Genomic DNA, 20,351 nt, shown 5'->3' with positions numbered 1-20,351 from the left:
TGAAAAAGGAATAAAAAAAGGACACTTTTCTCTATGAAAGTATCACTTCTGCTGTCCCTCAATCAGTAAAACTGATTTGGCAAATGAGTTGGGATTCAACTCTCTGATCAATTGAAAGATAAAAAGGACAAGTATAGAAAGTGGAAAGAGGGACACATAACTAAGTCAGAATATCAGCAAATAGCCCGAGCCTGCAAAGATGAAGTGAGGAAAGCTAAGGCTCAAAATGAACTAAGGCTTGCAATCAAAGTCAAAAATAACAAAAAAAAGCTTCTTTCAAGATGTAAAGAACAAGAAAAAAGTGAAGGAAACAACTGGTCCATTAGTGGGTGAAAGTGGCAAGAAGGTGACAAGCAACAGGGAGAAAGCAGAACTATTTAACTCCTTTTTTGCATCTGTCTTTACATAAAGGGAAAAAACAGACCAACCTGTCAAAAATAGTACCATAAAAAACAAAATAGAAATACAAGTAAAGATAGGCAAGAAAATGGTAAGTGAACACCTGTCCAGCCTAGATGAGTTCAAATCACCAGGACCAGATGGATTACATCCCAAGGTTTTTAAGGAACTGGCAGATGTGATCTCAGAACCACTGAACTATATTTTTCAATCTACAAAAAGGTCAGAGTACAACAGAAGAATTATTTAAGAATCCTCTGTTTCTTCCTTCTCCTCTTCCTGCTTAACTTGAGAGAACTCATGTGTTTCCCTTCTTCCTTTTTCCATATCTTCCTTTTTAGTTACCACCCACCCACAAATGGGTGCCTGAGGTAAGCTCCTGGGATTATTGCCTTAGCATTCCTATTATCAAGCAAGAAGCAATATCATTGAGAGTCTATACAAGTCACATCCCTATGGGTAGCTTCCTCATAATGCCATATACACCTGTGAGAAAATCTACTACTCAGTGTATTTTTCATCAAAGATAGGTACACCAGTGTTCATTGATCTCCTGTGCCTCTCAACCCAATTATGCTCTTTCCATCTTATCCTGTCAGGCAATAACAAGTGGACCCACACGTGTAAAGCAGTGGTTCTCAACCTATGGGTCGAATGACCATTTCACGGGGGTCGCCAAACAACGCAGTCCGCCATTTTTTCCCCTTTTCCTTAGCTGTGCTACTCCCTTTTATTCTATTGGCTTTTGTCCAGGCTATCTCTGCCCTCCTGAGCCCGCCAAAAGTCCCATTCTGCAAACGGTGCTGTACCAGTTGAGTAGTCCTCGACTTACGACCGGTTGGGGGTCACGGCATTAAAAAGGTTGAGAACCACTGGTGTAAAGTATAAACTAGCTACTTTATTGCACAAGCTTAGTTCACAACAATCTTCTCAGACTTGCAGTTTGCCCAGGAAAGATAAGCTTCAGCAGCATTCGGGAAGGGGGTGTGTCAAACCTCTTGTATCTAAGGATTCCAGACTGATCCCACACTTGATCCCTCTTCCCAGCTGGGCAGTCTCTCTACAACCAACCCTGTCTATTCCTGATAGATGCCATTTCTGGGCAGTCCTTCTGTCCTTTATGGGACAAAATTGAGCTCAATGGCTGCTGGGCCTTCAAGGTAGGCCAAGTTAGGGAACAGACCCCGCAGAGACTACTGGAACTCTATTATTGTAAGGTATATTAGAATCTTGAATGCTGGCAAAGCTTCCCTCTGCTTTCTCTTATAGCGCAAAGAATTAAAGTGGGTTATTCTGAGTCTCTTTCTTATGCTCCCTAAGTTTCTAGAAGTGTTGTTTACTGTCTCTTTTACCTGCTAACACATCTCGAATACTTTCAACAAACTTTGATCTGTTTTCCTCTTCATCTTGGTCCCTATGGTTTACCTTTCCTTGGTTTGCCTCTGACTTTCATATATCTTAGGTTTCCAACCTCTGCTAAAATCTCTTTCTCTTCCTTGGGTTTTTATTTATTTATTTGCATTTATTAATCAAATTTGATTTATAGAGGGTTTTTTCCCTAAAAAGGGACATTCCTTCTTCACAGGTTTCCTTTCCTACTTCTTTGCCTCTACACTTAAAACTTTTCTGCCTTGCAAGCTACTACTAAATGTACTATTAATATTGCTTTTGAAGTTACAGGTAAGTGATATTTTAGTTATAGCTGTAGAAAGCATCATTTAATAATTCCAGTCTTAAAGTGAGGAATGGAGATTTATCAGTGAGAACACATGTTTTATTCTAGGAATACCTGAAATGCTTATAGACAGAAAAGTAGGATATTAATGAGTGCAAAAATTTGATTTTTGCAAATTTTATTTCTAACTTATTGGATATGCAATTCTTATATTTATTTATCGTGTTTGCAATTCTCCAAATGGTGTAATGTAGTTTTCAACAATGTAAATGAACACGATTCAGAAGCACCAATTTGAATTTTGTTATTCATATTCATAGAGGCTTTCTGTAGTGGCTGAAAAATCACAATTTTGAAGAAAACTGAGATGAGGAAATTAACCTTACTTGCTAGCTTTGATTCTGTTTTTAAAAGACATTTTTCTCTAGCAATTGTCTTCCCTCATCCAGGGCCATGCCTTCTCCCTTCGTCACAATATACACATAATGCTTCTACAGCAAGACAAAAATTATGTCACAATGAGGAGAAAACAGCAGGATTCCCAATTCATTTCAATTTTTGCCAAAATAAGAGGAAGATGTAAGGCTCAGTCAACCCCAGCAAAAGTTAATTGCTGCCCATTTCCATGACATCTCATTCAGTTTGTTTGTGGCTCTGATCCACAATAAATCCCAACTTAAACCTTAATATGAGATCTAACAATGCCAACAATAAGTATGAAAATCTCAAAAAGATGTCAAAGATTAGTGTGCATTTTATATAAACATCTGCAACTGTATTTGAAGTAACACAAAATTTAACCTGCTTATAGTTTGCTTCTCCCAGCAGAAGTTCTCACTCCAGGCTAACACCTGCTACTCTCCTTAATTCTTCCTTACCATATAAGGTATTGACTCCTGCTCGTTGATTAAATCACGTTTTGTTACAGGTTGGGTCTATGCCTAACATATATTTTGTTTTAGTTACTGGACAATTCTGCTTTAGCAACCTGGCTGTAGCACTTACAGATTTCTTTCAATCAACCTGGTGTCTTTATATGCATGAGAAACCATTAAGCAGCTGTTATATGTTTAAACAAATGTGAGAGAGGGAATTACACAGGCAACATAGAGGGAAAAAGTTAGAGATCTGCTAAAGGAGATAGAGAACTATTGAGAAGAGGACTCAATATGTACTTCAGTGCTATAAAAGTCAAGCAGAAAAGTCAAATTATCAAGGAAGAAATTCATTAAATTCATTACAAGAGCTGGAATAACCATCCTTGAAAAGAGATCTGATTATATAAAGTCAGACCAGTCTGAAGTTGCACGTTCAGTATGGATTTTATTGAGGGCAGCAGGAAGGAACAAAATCTCTGAAGTAACACCTCTGAAAGTAGCTGATGGAAACAGCACTAATGCTGGAGAAATATCTGTATTTTAATTATTGTGAAGTTTGTAATTACATTTTACTTATAAATTGTGTAACTTGTTTTGTGTACTTTGCTATACATTTTTTTAGGAGATCAGATGTCTACTACAACGTCAGGTAAAAGGTTCAGGTTGGGGCTGCATGCAATCTTAAACACTGGAAGGCATTATCTTTGTTAAGCTTCTCTGAGAATGAAGTCTAGAAGTTCTGCAGTCATTTGACTATATATAACAGCACATTTTCTATTGTTACTGATCTACTCCCCATGGAAATCTACAAAAGCTTTCCAGATCCACAAAGTGAAAAAAGCAGTGAGTTGGTTCCTACTCGATTTATTGGTCTAAGAGACCCAGGATTCTTGGCCACCATGCTGATTTAGCCAAGCTGGTAAGAAATGCCAGGAACTGAAGTCTAACACGTTTGGAAGGTACAAAAGTGTGAATGATGGATTAAGAAGAATTCAGATCCATGCCTTCTTACCTAGCCGAACCATCTCTGCTTTTCACAATGTGGACTTTAACGAAAGAAAAACAACAAGAGACAGAAACCAGCAGTAGGAACCAATAATCCATAACAGAATAGAATAGAATAGAATAAAAGAGTTGGAAGGGACCTTGTAGGTCATCAAGTCCAACCCTCCTCCCTCCAAGCAGGAGCCCTACACCATTTCTGACAGATGGCAGTCCAGTCTCTTCATGAAAGCCTCCAGTGATGAAGCACCAACCACATCTGAAGGCAGTCTGTTCCATTGGTTGGTTGTTCTCAATGTCGGGAAACTTCTCCTTATTTCCAGCTTGAATCTCCTCTCTCCTTGATCAATTCCCATCCGTTATTCCTTGTCTGGCCTTCAGGTGCTTTGGAAAATAAGTTGACCCCCCTCTTCTCTGTGACAACCCCTCAAATATTGGAGCACTGCTGTCATGTTTCCCCACTCCATATTAGAGTGGAACTTTTAAAACACCATAGATCCGTGATTATTTCTCTTTACTTCTTTTGATGGTAGCTGTTTCCTTAAGGGACGTGTATTTATGGAGAATACGTTAGCTGCTTCTCCCCACTGAAGTCCCATTATGTTTTGACAGAGAGAACAGAGTAGGCCACGAGAACCAGAAAGGAGCTGGAAATGAAAGCTTTGAATCATATGAGTAATAGAAGAAAGGAACGCTTTTCACAGAAGACTCTCAGCCAGACTCCGCTCACAAGAGAACAAGGTTGTTGCTGGGTTTCCTGCATTTTTTTCCATAATCATTAAAGCTGTGTGATTATATGCTTTTGATTTTAAAATTACACAATGCAAAATTCAAATACTAAGAGTGTAATTTAGAACAAAGGAGCCCGAGACGGAGCTATAATTAAAGATACACACAAATGCTAAAAACACGGCATAGAAAAATGATGCTGCAAGAAACAAATTTTCATGTTCCGTGCGGTGGGGGGAGTGGAGAGGCAGACGGATTCCCTTAATATGAAGCTCTGAATTTCACAAGCATGTTCCATACGCTGTGGCCATTGCTATGGTAACAATCTTTATTTGCTGAAGCTGTACAGATGTGTACAATTCATGAACTTACGGGCTCTAAATTTATTGCTTTCTTGAAATGGAGGGAGTATCAATAACTTATTAAACTCCCTCCCCCAACCCATTTTTTTTTTTTAAAAAAAGAAAATCACTTCAAGTTTTGCCTCCAATGGGTGTATGGTAATTGATTCTGTTTAAAGACAAGAGAGGTTCGGAGTATGCCCGCAGGCTAAGAGAGGAACCATTGAGAAATAAAGATATCTAAGTAAAATTACCATGGCTGCAATCCTATATGTGCTTGAGAAGCAGCTACGCTGAAGTCAGTAGTAATTATTTCTGAGTAAACTTCTATAAAATGGGAAAGTGAGAGCCTTGTATTTCTCCTCCAGCATATTCTTCCTAAAAGACAAAAAAAAAAAAAAAACCCTATGAAATATTAAGTAAAATGTTAGTTTAATATTAACATATTCATTTGCTACGGGAAAGCTAAATACACATTATCATTCCCAGTTAATTAAAAAAGCAAAAGAAATAAGAACAAAAAAAATCCCCCACCTTAGAGCAACACCTTTCTTACACCAATTCAAGGATTTCTGATATCTCTCTGTCTTCTCTTCAGGTACAACGTTAGGAAAGGGGAAGGGAGGGAGAAACACTGCCTTGATACTGAAGTCATTAATTTTGCAATTTTAAGATGGAACGAGAGAAGGGGGTTCAGATATTCAAATTAGGTTTTATCTGATGCTGTGAAGGTTACATCCAACACTCTCCCCATGAGGCTGCTATTGGGCTGGGGGGAGGGGAAATCAGATTGATTCATATTTTAATACAAACGTATATAATTTTATGCCACCAATCTAATATGATCACTACAGACAGCTACCCTTCAGTATCTGCATTCTTCAAATTTTATGATTCCTCTATTAAAACAGGGGTACCCAAAAGCCATTTTTATGACAAATGAAGTTTGAACGTGTATATTTGTAAAAATGTATTATACTTGCAAAACATGCATATAATAGATAAAATTGCATGTATAGACAGGTATATTTCTGCATTTTAATTGATTCAAACATGGGGTCAGTCACTTTTATGATTAGTGTTCTGAGATAAATCAAATTGACAGATTAATTGATTCTTAGACAACTGAAAAGAACAAACATCCGCCACTTTTGAAAAACATAAGGCCCCCTATATTTGAAGCCTTCTCTGTCTCAGACGAAATACACGTTCCCAGTAGTTAAACATAAGAAATATAATGATGCTAGATAGTTTTGAGGCTAATGAAGTGGAAGACATTTTAGATACTATACTAGATAAAAATGAAATTAGATAAATTTACTTAATGTATTGAGACTATGAATCGGCACAAAGTCTTATGTCTCCTGGGGAGACTATCAAAAAATCTCTGAATTCTATTTAGAGCAGTATTTTGTTAGGACAAAAAAGATCACCAAAATGTGCACATTTTTTAAAATCTCTAAATCAGGCAGATTGGGATAGAGAAGACAAAATGGCTGTGTTATAACATCCATTTGGCCTCAAGACCAAAAATGGGAGGAGACTGAAAAAACATGGTGTGGGAATAATTCTATGTTGCATCAAAATTGCCTCTAGAGCAGGACATGAGGAATAGACTTTTATACTACCTGAAACTGATATTCATACTTTAACAGCTTGTGTTACTTTTCAGCCGTTACATAAAGCTAATTAGCTAATTTGGCTACTTGTTTACTTTTTTGCCCAGTACAGTCTAAACCAGTGATGGCGAACCTTTTAGAGACTGAATGCCCAAAAACCGCCTCCCCGTCCCCGCTCCGCCCACTGGGCCACCCACCACCTCCACGGCCCACCACAGATCACCCAGACAGCCCAGCAGCACCATGGTGGCCAGGCCCTCCGCCCGTGCCCCACAGCATCATCTGCGTGCGATGGGGCGCAAGAGCGGAGTCTTGTCCCCGCTGCCTGGCTAACCATGTCTTTGGCTGCGCTGCTTTGCATGGGCCATGCCCGAGGCGACTCTCCTCTGAGGGGCTGCTGGTGAGGAGGGGGGCGTGGGAGGAGGCAGGGCTGGGACGACGGTGCATGTGCCCACAGAGAGAGCGCCGAGTGCTGCCTCTGGCATGCGTGCCATAGGTTCGCCACCACTGGTCTAAACCATCAAAATGTAATTGTGGACTGCTAATGTTGTTGCTTTAAAACAATCACTATTATAATTGATTCTTCATTGCATCTTTGTTGCTGTTGCTGCTATTTTAGTTGTTTTTAATTAACTGATGTGTGTGCTTTTTTAAAAAAAATTACAAAGTTTGGTGTTCTCTTGTTTTTCAATGCATTTTCCTTATAAGAGTTAGGTCACAAAAAGTGGGTTATAAATACAGAACTGTGCAATTCTACCCATTTACTTAAAGGCAAATCTCAAAATATTCAGAAAGACTTATTCCAAGAAAAGACTTCACAGGGCAATCTAATGAAGTAAATAGATAAATCTATCTCACTGATATATTACATTTTCCACTGAGGGAGATGGGTGGTCAAGAAACACAATAAATAAACAAACAAACAAACAAATATCAGGTTTACACTGAGAACACCAAGCTAGATATGACTCACGGTTTTTTTAAAAAATGCAAATAATATCAGTTGAAGTGTGGGGGGGGGGGAAACTGATCATTACAGGGGGGGGGAACTGATCATTACAGGCCTCAAAAGCATTCATGCAGATAAAAATAAGCCTTCAGTCAGACTTGGAAATGTCCTACACTGAAAAAGAAAACTGAATTGACTTAGATAAAACAATTCCTCTGGACTCAAAGCAAAACCCATTTCAGTTTTTCCTCCATAACATAGCAAGAGAGAAGGAGCTTTGTTTCACTCACCCTATCTGGATGCTGATAATTATTAGTGCCCTTTTCCCACCTGCTGATTATATTTGGCTCTGTGAAATCCTGTATTCTAAATGTGTTTAATATTAAATCTGATCTAGTTCTAATGGTTAGGGAAGATCTACACATTTCATGGATCAAATACTATCCCTTGATTAGAAGCTAATAACCAGGAAAGCAAAAGACAAAGTGAACTTTAATAGTGGGAGAAAGAGAGGGTGGGAACGTGGTGAATAGTGGCAGAGGCAGAAAAGGAAGAAGCAGTGGCTGATAGAGAAGGGTTAAAAAAGGACCAAGTGGTGTGTCGCCAGGACTATCCTATCCACATATGCCAGCTTTCATTGCTGGCTTTCCTGCCTATAATTGTAGCAATAGTACTGTTCTTAACTCTTCTTTTCCTTTGCAGTAAGGAAGGGAGAGTGCTAGAACCAAGAGCTAGTTTGTAGTATTAGGAAATTGCCAGCTAGGCTGGAAGGAGGGGTCAGGCATGGGCCTAGCTTGGAATCCTTGCACAGCTGCAAGCAGCATAACCTTGACCTCCCCCAAGATCCATGAAACTTTATCTGGTCATTCTCAGGGCAAGGCAAACAGTCTGGAGAGATTCTTGTAACCTAGGTGGTAGACAATAAAGTTTCTGACTTGCTATTATCTTCATCATATGATTTATTGAGGATGTTATTTTTGTCCTTACACTATAACAAAATCATAATGGTAAAGATCCTACAGATTTTATTCAAGTCATTCTTCGAGCGATATCATTTGCAGACAATTTCTCCAAGGGCAAAAAACACTATAATCTGAAAAAATGTTCTTCTGGCTTAGTGTTTTTGAAAGTATTACATAAATTATATGTAAGTCATTGGATAATTATGAACTTTCTTCTCCTTTATATTTATATGGAATATTTATTGAATTGCGTGCTGTGCTTTTACAGTAAAATACCTTTTACCTTGGTTCCTTTGTTCAGCTCCCCCAAAACCTGACAGTTATCCTTTTATAAGCTATTCTAAGAACATTTTCTCTTCTTTGAAACTGATTGATGCACTCCTCTAAATGTTCCCGCAAATATCTTTTGAATTTAAGTTCCTGCATAATGTAATAAGATAAAAGAATTCTATACCTCAACAAGAGATATTACAAAGCAACTGAAGACATTATCAAGGACATTAACATGTTCCTAATAGCAATAAAACCTTTTAACTGTCTGATGTTGAACATGTTCTTACCAAACCACCACATATTATGGTAATTGGTTCCAATTTCCAAATCTTTCATTGCAAAGTTACGAGATAGGTAGGGGCTGAGAAGTGAAACTAAAAACCCCAGCTTGGCTGATGTATCACTTCTACCCTTTTGAAGCACACAGCTTTATAACACTTATTACATATGTAGTCGGTATTCAACTACCATGAATCTACAATGGTTTTGCCCTAATACAGCTGATGGGAGAAATCTATCCCCCTTTTTTTCCTGTGTACATTGTTAAAAAAGCTCATATTTTTCTCATCAAGATCTGACACTTCTATTCCAGTTGGTGTCTATTCCTTCTCCTCACCACAAATTGAGTGGAGATGAAAAAAGGGACTTTAGCTTTCTTCTTTTTTTCTAACCAAATAGAGTTCCAAGTCTGAGGCCTTGCTAAATACACAAACTACAAGACTGAAGTTGCTGTATGAAATATGAAATCCTGCTTTTCTAGGATACACGTATTCTAGTGCGTAAGTGGTTATGTGTCTTGCAGCAGAACATATTGTATATTGTTATTTGAGTTGGCATATTTTGGGTGACTGGCACAGGCACATGCACACACAGAGACACAAACGCACACATGCAGGCACACAGGTTGACAAGTGTTCAGCCTTCGGCAACACAAAGGCTATGCAAGTGCAAATCTAACATTTGCCAGAGTGCTGTGTTAAGAAATAATGCTCAGCAAACATTCTAAATGGAAGAACTGTTTATATTTGCAGAGCTGCAATCAAGATGTTTCCTAACAAAAGCAGACTATATCTTGTTAACATGTTAAAAGCAGGAAACACACATGCTCTTATAAGGAAAGAGATGCTCTACAGAGCAAATAATATTCTGTCCAACTTGAGAGATATACTTCCTTGATTCATGTATAGAATCAAAACAAAAAATGGACTCTGCTACTTTTCTCTTTCTCTTTCTTTCTTTCTTTTTCTTTCTTTCTTTCTTTCTTTCTTTCTTTTGAAACAGACAGACATTTTCTCTCACCAGGAGCATAGTTTTTCTCCTCTTCTTTTGAGGGAAGAATGTCTGCTTCCTGAATTACTTCAAGCTAGAAAATCAGCACTTCAGTTCCTTTCTACTTCACACTAAGATTATAATTTGATCCATAAATGGATGGAAGTGGTACATGGTATAACAGTTAATCAAATATTGCAACAAAGAAAATATAAGGACTTCTTTCTCAAAAAAGAAAAGTACATATTTTCAAAATGAAACTGATTGCCTCAGATTCAATAAACAAAAAGGAATCAATGAATAATGGAAAAAAGTTTGTGGATTTTATGATTCCAAACAACGTCAGCATCTTTCTGAAAAATGAAACAAACTTCTAATATGGTTATTTTCAAAGATAACTTGCTGACATATTTCATTGTTCTCACCTTGTTGGTTGCGACAGACCCAAATAGTTATGGCTCCGTTCTCATTCCCCAAACTTTCCAAAGTAGTTTGAAGTGGATTTGCTTATTTTCTTAACTTTTCCCAACCTTGGGGAACTGAGAACAGTTCAGTCTGTTGGAGCATCTAAAATCTCCCTCTCTACTTCACACAAAAGGAGAGGGGAAAAAAGCAATTAAAACCTCAAACAACTTCATGCTTTGAATAGGGGTAGTCCTCAACTTATAGCTATTCATTTAACAACCGTTCAAAGTTAAAATGGCCACTGGAAAAAAAAGTGACTGATGACTTGTCCTCACATACAACCATCACAGCATCTCTATGGTCACATGATCAAAATTCAGGTGCTTGGAAAATCAGCATGTGTTTACGATGGTTTCAGCATCCCGAGGTCACGTAATTGCCATTTGCAACCTCCCCAGTCAGCTTCCAACAAACAAGGTCAGTCCGGGAAGCCAGATTTGCTTAATGACCACAGTGATTCACTTCACAATCATGGCAAAAGGGGTCCTAAAATCAGAAGTGACTTACTTAATAACTGCCTTGCTTGGCAACAGGAATTCTGATCACAATGATGGTCATAAATCAAGGACTAGTTCAGAGGTAGGCAACCTTGGCTCTTTTATGACTCGTGGACTTCAATTCCCAGAATTCCTGAGCCAGCACGGCTGAAAGTCCATGAGTCATAAAAGAGCCAAGGTTGCCTACCCTTGGACTAGTTGAACTGGCTCTTAGCACTTTACAGCCATCTAAACGGTTTACAGAGTCAGCATTTTGCCCCCAACAATCTGGGTCCTCATTTTACCGACCTCGGAAGGATGGAAGGCTGAGTCAAGTTTGAGTCGATTCAGGATCGAACTGCTGGCAGTCGACAGAGCTAGCCTGCAATACTGCATTCTAACCACTGTGCCACCAACGGCTCAATTCCAAATAGAACTCACGTCAATGTCACTGCCAGTTAAGTCCAGCCAACATTCACCTAAAAGGTCCTGTAAGAATCCTGAAACTCAGGAGCTTCAAAAGAGATGAAGCAAAACTTTAAGATAAGGACAATATTGCCAGTGTCCTTGAAATGCATCAACCCAGCTGTTGATCACAGAGGATTGGAACTGTTTTGACATGGCCCTAAGTGTTCATGTAGACCAGGGGTCTTCAAATTTGGCCCTTTTATGACTTGCGGACTTCAACTCCCAGAATTCCTCAGCCAGCATGCCTGGCTGAGGAATTCTGGGAGTTGAAGACCACAAATCATAAAAGGGCCAGGTTTGAAGACCCCTGATGTAGACGGTTCTATTGGAACCCTTCCAATCATTCCTAAGTTATCTGCAAGCAGAAGGATTTTGCTAGTGGAAGCTGCAGCAGAAATGTTTATTATTAGGAAATTTATCTTACACCACAGTATTTGAAAGAACCTGGTTTTTTTGTAAAAAAAAATGACAATTATGGCTTTGTCTTCTATTGCATAAAATGGTCCATTGAATTGCTATAAATTAATTTTTCTATATTCATTTGCTTTAAGTATGTGAAATGTCTACCTTGCTGGTTTCAGACTTAGCCAATCAGAAATCAGCATAGCAGCTACTAAACAGTGGTTACTGGGCTTTAAAAAACTGAGGCTTTGAACATCATTGCCTTGTACACCAGATTCATAGCCATTTTTCTTTTCTTCCGTTTACATATTCAAGCCTTTTTTTCAATGTTATTTTAATTCTCCTTGTGATATTTTGAAAGCCCAAATTTAAAATTAAAAACCCTCAAGCCCATTGCACCAATAAGGACACAAAAATGCACAAAATAGAAGGCAATCCTTAATATATCCCCAGATTAAATCACACTGAGAAAAGCTTTGGGTGGGAGAAAAAAAAAGGGGAAATGGGGAAAAAAAAGACTGATGTTATTTGTCTCCTGTAAACACAATAAGGTACAGATTAAAGATAAGTCTGAACACCAGCTAAGCTTTCAAAACAGCTTGTCGGCTTTATCATGCAAGTTTAAATCATGGTATTATTATATTAGACTTTTTAGAAAGACGTCATGGGAGGCACTTTGAAATTAATTAAAACTCTGCATTCATTTATTTTGGAAAGATACATATTATCCACAGAGACAATACAACACACCCAAACACCAAGATATAATTTTTAAGCAAAAAAAGACACTGCCAGTAATATTTCAGAATTACTCCTCTTCGGGGCATGACACAGCCAATTTCTCAAACAATTATTTCTATCTAAGGTGGTTACACGAAAAGCTCTACCGACACCAGAGTGATCTGATCTGTCAATTGTTCCTCCTATTATTGTTATTAGTAGTATTAGTATTAGTATTATTAGTATTATTGCTGCACCGCTCTTTTTCTTTGGAAGTTCAACAGCAGCCCCTAGTGGGCACGGTGGAGCACTGCAGGAGCCAATGGCAACTGCGAATCCAAGCACTTTAGAGAGGTTTCATTAAAAGGGGAAATTCTGCTTGTTTTCCCTCCACCCCTACGAACTGCAGCTCCTAGCTTGTTACAATCAGAAGGAGACCTCCCGGACACCCGAAAGCATCAGCCTTTATCATGGTAATCCCTGGGAAATTTAGTTGCTGTTGCTCTAAGGCGGAAAGAAAGATATACAGGCGACAATATATCTCTCTCTCTCTGTTTTGTCATCTTCCTTTTATGCAGGAAGACTAATAATTACTGCCTCAATAGTATGGCAGGGGGTGCCTTTCTGACTAATATTCAGTATCACTCAAATCAAAGCAAGAGCTTGCCTAAGGAAGCAAGAACCTATTATGAACTGAGCACCTATTATTAGGATGGGTCGTACGTTAGAAGTTCTTCAGATATAAAAACACAAAAGAACCTTTGTGCAGAAGGAAAATTCTTCCTCCCCCAGAAAAGGAAGATCACATAGCTCAAACATATACCGAGGGAGTCAAGAAACAAACAAGTAACTGGCAGATGTTACTGTTGTTTTCCTTTGGATCTTAATGCTATAGCAATGGGGATGGGAAGGTGAGAGACTTCTTCAGAAATATGGACGGCTGGACCAGAATTCAGCATTTTTCATGAAGAAGCTAAAGATGATGATATTCACAAGTATGTGCAGGTGGAATCTTAAAGGCCGAGCCCTTTTGCGCAGAGCAGGAGAGGAAAAAATGAAAAACTGCAAATGACCCCATCCAGATTTCCAGCGAAAGGGACGCAAAGAGGAAACAAAGTCTGGAATATTTTCCTGTCAAAGCCTCATCTACTTGCCTTAAATTTCTCCTGGAATGTCAGGAGAGCCCCTGAATTTAGCCCGTGGAAAGCCATTTTATGTCATAAACCAAGCAATGCAGTTCTTAATGAGCAATCTTAGTTTCCAACCCAGGTTATTGTATTTGTGGCAGCAGGAGCTGAATAGTTCAGGGTTTGTTATCAACTCTTCCGGTAAATCTTAAGTTGGAGACTGCTGAGATAAGCTTGCAAAGCTCTCGGAGGATAAAATCACTCACTCTCCACGCCAGCTTGAAGGCAGCTTTTAGTACAAAATTTGTTGAGACATCCAATGTACCAAGGGGCCTGATTGTATGGAATTGGGTTTGAGATTCTGGACTTTAATCAGCCACGTCTACCTATGCTTCCTTTGTCTTTTTCTGTCAGTCCTTGCTCATCCTGGCTTATTCATGCAATCTGAATGGAGTCAAATAGATGTCTCCAGAGACGTAGCTAGTGTGGTCCTAGCTCAAGATGTTGATTGCAATACAGAAGTCTTCAACGAACAACCATTTTAGTGGTTTAGTGACTCTTCAAAGTTGTAATGGCCTTGAAAAAAAAAGTGACATATGACTGGTTCCCACACTTACAACCATTGCAGCATCACCAGAGTCACATGATCAAAGTCGGGTGCTTGGCAACCGCATGTATTTACAACAGTTGCAATGTCCCAGGGTCATTTGGTCACCCTTTGCCGTTTTCCCAATCCACTTTCAACAAGCAGAGTCAATGGGGAGAAGCTGGATTTGATTAACAACCAACGTGATTCACTTCCCAAATGTGGTGATTTGCTTAACTACCCTGGCAAAAAAAAAAAGATCCTGAAATTGGGCGTGACTCACTTAACACATGCCTTGCTTAGCAATGGTTGTATGTTGAGGACCACCTATAGTTTGAAGAAGAGGGAGTCAATTCCTCATTTCTTTTAAGAGTGGTTATCTCTCTTAGTTATCTCTGTCCATTTCCTAAGTCCCATGGAGCCATGACTGCTCAAGAAATACATTTGGAGTTTTCTCCAGTGGCTCAGAAAATCTTGGATAGTTTTCTGCACCAGAACTGAAAGAATGGTACTAGTAAAAGAATTGCTCTGCTAATTATTGCTCTGAGCATTGCTACTATAATATATCTATATCTTAGGTGCTGGATCGTCTCTTTGATCCTAAGCTTGAACTTTCATGAATACTAGCAACAGCTATTCATGGTCAAGTTCATCCTAGTTTGTGCTCTTAATGTTTGTGCTCTTAATGCACAATTCCCACTGTTGATATACATTATCTGCCAAGCCATTGATTGATTGATTGATTTGCCTTAGTTGTCATGCTTTTTCATCCATGCTGAGCCCGAAAAAAATTCCAAGTTTCTGTGGAGTTACAGCTAAGCAGTTATACTCATTTGGATGTCTGTCTTTCGATGAGCAGATTTAAACATCTTAAACATTTCCATCATTTACATTACATCAGTGCTTTAAATATTTCTAATGCTGACTCCGTATTATGCAATTTTGAACTCTTTTTCCTTGATGTAGGATTTGATTAAATAAACACACAAATAACTACCTTAGTTGTAGCACATTTCATGCTGGGCTTGGGACGCCATTAAGGCTCCCTGACAGCACAATTTTAAAAGAATGCTCCTTGAAGGAGCATAGTATGCTGCCTTGAATACATACATTTGATTGGCATTATCAGCACAGATTTTTGCTCAAAAATGCCTAATTTCCCTATGCATTCAGTATAAAAGAAATATACAAGAAAGCAAAACGCCATGAAAGATGACTCAGTGGAATTCAGTATCTGAAGTTATAAATGTCTGGGTAGATCTGCTACATCAGCACTGAGGGAGGGAATGCTAACTAGATTGGGGCATTCCTAATAACGCCTTCTAAAACTGGTGTACCTGGGGATTAGATGAATGAGAGGGGAAAGGGAATTGCTGAACACAAGCTAAATAGATTTGACTAAAAAGACTAAGCTCCGTCCTTAGAATTTCAAACAGTTTTATTTAGCCAACTAAAAAATAACATTGTTAAGTCTCACTCGGTTATCACAGCATCGATCATGGATGCTTTGAAGCTGAAGTATTATTTGTGATCTCCCATTCATTCCTGTTATTCTTTCTCTTCCTGTTCTTTGAATACTTCTTGCTCTGGCCCAAATACAATAAAACTCCCAGCAGGGAAGCCCAGATCTCGAATCCTGGTTTTATCAATTACTGGGATCGCCTCACTTAAGCCTCGACATAATTTGTCCTACAAAAAGAGAAAGGCTTTATGCGCCCAGAAGTGATAAGCAAAAATCAGAGAGTTTTGTATAAAAATAGAAGTGTAGTCTATCCACTACATTTTAATGTTTATTTTAAAATATTGCTATGCTGTGGTGGGTGATTAGCTCTGCATGCCCATGGCTGGACACGGGCTTCTTAAAGGGTAACCCATTATAATCCAAGACTAAATATTGATAAAACAAAAGGAAATTACAAAATATAAAAGGAAGTTTCAAGAATACGAGTACTCCTTGACGTATCATCACAACTGAGCCCAAAATTTCATTTAAGTGAGTTTTGCCCCATTTTACTACATTTCTTTCCACCGTTGTTAAGTGAGTCACTGGAGTTGGTAAGTTAGTAATCCAGTTGTAAAGTGAACCTGGCTTCTCCATTGACTCTGCTTTTCAGAAGGTCGCAAAAGGAAATCACATGACTTTGAGACACAGCAACGATCATCTCTACGAATCAGTTTCCAAGCATCTAAATTTTGATCATATGATCGTGGGGATGCTGCAAAGGCCATAACTGTGAAAAAATGGTCATTAGGCACATTTTTCAGTCCCGTTGTAACTTTGAACGGTCACTAAACAAACAGCTGTGAGTCAACTGCCACACACAGAAGTATCAATGCTCCTCATAAATACTTATCACAAAATTTCTTTCTCCTGCAAAGCAATATTTGCACACAGATGGAAGGAGGGGTTTTTTTTCGGGTTAGGAAACGAAATCCTCTGTGCTTTCTCTTGTCTTCTTTAATAATATGCCTCATCTTGGTGAATTTGATAGATGTACTGATTTATGACATCACTCTATGACTCATGTCAGTCTTAGTAAACATTAATGTCAAGTTTTAATCTCATCTGTTTCCAACAGGCTTGTGACTCTCCATGACAGAAATTTAACACAGAAAGAAAAAAAAATCAGAAATAGATCTTCATAGAACTACAATTTAGCATTTAGAATTTATCATAGGTATCTGGCAAATCAGCAACAGAATTTAGTAAAAGTTTAGTAACTGCAATATTCTCAATTAAACATACTCAATTCATTGCATAGAATTTATCATATAAATTATAATACCTATTAAATCTTCTACTCTGAATGCTGCCAAAGCTAAGCATAAATTAGCCTGCTTCCTAGAAGAAAAGAAAGCTAAAGTTGTATGATATAATTCAGGGGTCTCCCACCCCCAGTCTGTGGACCGGTACTGGGTCGCGGCATGCCAGCAACCGGTCCGCACAAATAAGCAAAGCCCCATCTGTGGGATGTAGGCAGCACACAAAACCATACCCCCTCCGGTCCGCGGAAAAACCTCTCTCCACATAACTGGTCCCTGGTGCCCAAAATGTTGGGGACCTCTGATATAATTGGACAGAAAATTTGCCCAACTCATATGGAAACCAATGCAACATGCTAACGTTAACCTTGCACTTAGAAAAACCTTGGACTACTGAAGGATATATGATCAAGCATCATAACTTGCCCTTCATAATGGATTTTCTCCAGCACTGTCCAGGTGCACAAAATGAATGCGTAAGGAATGAGAAACTAAGTAGCAGTAAATGAAATCTTGATTTAGAAGATAAAAAAGAAAGGTGAAAGAAGAATGTAATAAGGTGTAACCATGCCAACTGTAGCTATTCCAAGGCTCGGTTGTTTGGATGACCACACTGTCTTTATCCCAACCAGATGTCCTCCAGATATTTTGGACCCTAACTCCACTTCCACCCCATGTACATCTTGCTCCCTTCCCTTCCATCTTTGATTATTTAATGTTAATATTTATTATTTTAATGTTTTATCTTGTTGTTTTTACTTGGTTGTAAGCCACCTAAAGTTGTCCTTTGGCTGGATAAGCAGGATACAAATTTAATAAATAAACAAACAAAAATAACGCCCAACACTGTCTTTATCCCAACAAATGACCTACAGATATTTTGGACCAAAACTCCCAATATACTCAAATGTTAAATCAGGAGCAGGATCAAGCATCTCCCGGTGCTGCAAATTTTCTGCTTGGAGTTACCCCTTTCATCAGCTTTTCCTGATCTAAAGGCAACTTGGTGTTTCTGTTTCATTCAATGTAATGAAATATGCCATCTGCAATTTAACTTTCTTTACGTGATGCTCCTGTCCATTTGCAGCCATGATGCACCACGGGTCAACCATCCGTGTTTGAATAAAGATACATGTTATGTATGTTTCTTTCTTCTCAACTGACAGGCCTTCTCTCTGGAGAATTTGCATTATAACTACAAGCACCGATAGAGTCTTTCAGAGTATTAAACCCAACTTATAAATGAATGTATTGGTTCATCACAATTCATTAATCAAGACTGTGCTGAATTTAACAAGCAGCAGATTATTAGACACCAAATTATACAAACTGGAGAAGGGTGGGGGTAGGAACCATTTCCCCAGGGTCAGAGGTAATGCAAATGGTTTTGCACACAACCATAAACCCCTATTAAATTAAAGGCACAGAAAAATTATGTTCACTGCTTATCTAAAGTAATTTTTTAAGGATGTTACACTAATTTACTTCTTAACTGGTCCTGGTTACACTGTAAAGGACTAAAGGTTAAATGCAATGGTTCCTTTGATGCTTGGTTAAGCAACGCATACTAACGTATCTTTAGAGAGGTGAAGAAATTAATGAAATTACTACCATAATTCATTGCTAATGGAAAACCGTCAATGCATTCAGCCAAGAGTTCAAAGAAATTCTGAATGGACCCAGAGACCTAACCCTCTGACTCAAATGATTAGACTTGCAACTCTTGTTTCAACTTCTCTCAAGAGATGGATTTGTCGTGTAACTCCGTAAACTTTGCAAATTGCTGACCTTGACAACTGAGGTCTTCCTACAAGCCACAAATTAAAAAAATGATCTTTCTTTTAATTTCCATTAACTAAGAGCTTTATTCCTTTAAATTATTTTTTTTTAAAAAAAGGTAAAAGGTGGACTGTTCCACTCAGAACGTAGTCAATACAATGAATATTTTAATTTGGCAATTAAAATCTTGAAAAGCAATATAATGTAAATCACGAATTGCACAAAACCCGTATCTTCATAATGGAAAGCGTTTCTTTTTATTACTGTCCGAGAGAAAGAGAGAGAAAAAGTCAGTTGCTGATTGAAGCAGCATGGAAGACTGAGTAATAAAATAAAATTAAAAAATGTTACTTTGTACAGATTTCATTTGGATCTTTTAAAAAGTGCTAATATATCATTGTGAATGTGCATCACATAATTCATACCCAATGAAGTTGCTAGAGCCCTGGAAAAAAAGAAATGCAAAACTGGAGTTGTTCATCTGCATATTTAAGATCTTTCTAGAGAACTGTATTACTTAACTGAAGATGACATGATGATAACCTAAATCTAAGCCTATTTCATTATACATTTGCTTCATGCTACCTACCACCCAATCACACCTGCATATTTATAAATTAAAAGAAAAACACTGTGCATAAAACTTTCTCGCTAACCTCCTTGTTGTATTTTCCACTTATTCTCCACGGCCTATAATTAACTGGGCATTGATGAAGTAGATTGTATTTCAGATATGTTTATGCGTTAGCAAAACATGTTCATCTTTGCTAGTGCTATAAGGCTGTGTAAAAGTACAGGTAATCAAGACTGTAACTATCTAACTAGTTGGGTGATAAAATGTTTACAAGCAAACAACCAAGCTCAGACAGCACCAAGAACCCCCTGAGCTACAGATATTCTCTCCTATTGGTAGTGAAAGGAAAGGGGAGATCAGAAGTCATCATATTACATAACTTTAGCTTCTTTCCTTTCTTGCATCTTTTTCTTTCTTCCTCTTTTTCTTTCTTTTTTGTTTAGATTTGTCTTTTGCTTAATGTACAGTGGTACCTTGGTACTGTGGTGTTAATTCATTCTGTGAGGTGCAAGGGGTACTAAAAAGGACGAGTCCCAAACAAACCACGTAGCCCTTTGTTTCAGCTGGGAAGAACTTTCTATCTGTCAGATGTCATCCTCTTCTTCCTATGACAGTGTGTTGAGTATTAAACAAAGGCCAAGTACTGGGACAACATAGTCACGTCAAAATGTGTCAAGAACCAAATTTGACGAGTTTTGAAGCAGTCGAGTACCGAGGTTCCACTGTAAACATTAAGTAAGCAAAAAAAGAAAGTTACAGGTAGTCCTTGTTTAGAATGGAAATTGGGATCAGCAACTCTGCTAAGTAATAAAATCATAAAGCATGGCATCATATGACCATGCCAACTACGATCATAATTGTAGAGACTCCAGTCACAGTCATTAAGCAAATCGCA

The 20,351-nt window shown here is 38.3% G+C and overlaps 1 protein-coding gene across 6 annotated transcripts in view; it reads right to left on the bottom strand.

The window, feature by feature from the left end:
* RWDD3 (RWD domain containing 3) overlaps positions 1–20,351 on the bottom strand; it is a 295,791-nt gene that overhangs the window by 226,540 nt on the left and 48,900 nt on the right. For 4 of the 6 annotated variants that reach the window (XM_039339788.1, XM_039339790.1, XM_039339787.1 and 1 more), the window contains exon 4: positions 5,279–5,402. In XM_039339788.1, coding sequence (XP_039195722.1) covers positions 5,324–5,402 — 79 coding nt within the window. In that variant the 3' untranslated portion in view covers positions 5,279–5,323. Of the gene's footprint in view, positions 1–1,173; positions 5,403–20,351 lie in introns of those variants that run through there. The other 2 variants (XM_039339792.1, XM_039339786.1) reach the window with 2 other exon arrangements.

Source organism: Crotalus tigris, unplaced genomic scaffold (assembly GCF_016545835.1).
Source record: "Crotalus tigris isolate CLP2741 ecotype Arizona unplaced genomic scaffold, ASM1654583v1 scf7180000017739.2905288, whole genome shotgun sequence".
In the NCBI taxonomy this organism is placed as follows: domain Eukaryota; kingdom Metazoa; phylum Chordata; class Lepidosauria; order Squamata; family Viperidae; genus Crotalus; species Crotalus tigris.
Note: the sequence above shows the minus strand (reverse complement) of the source record. Positions and strands in the feature narration are given on the sequence as shown.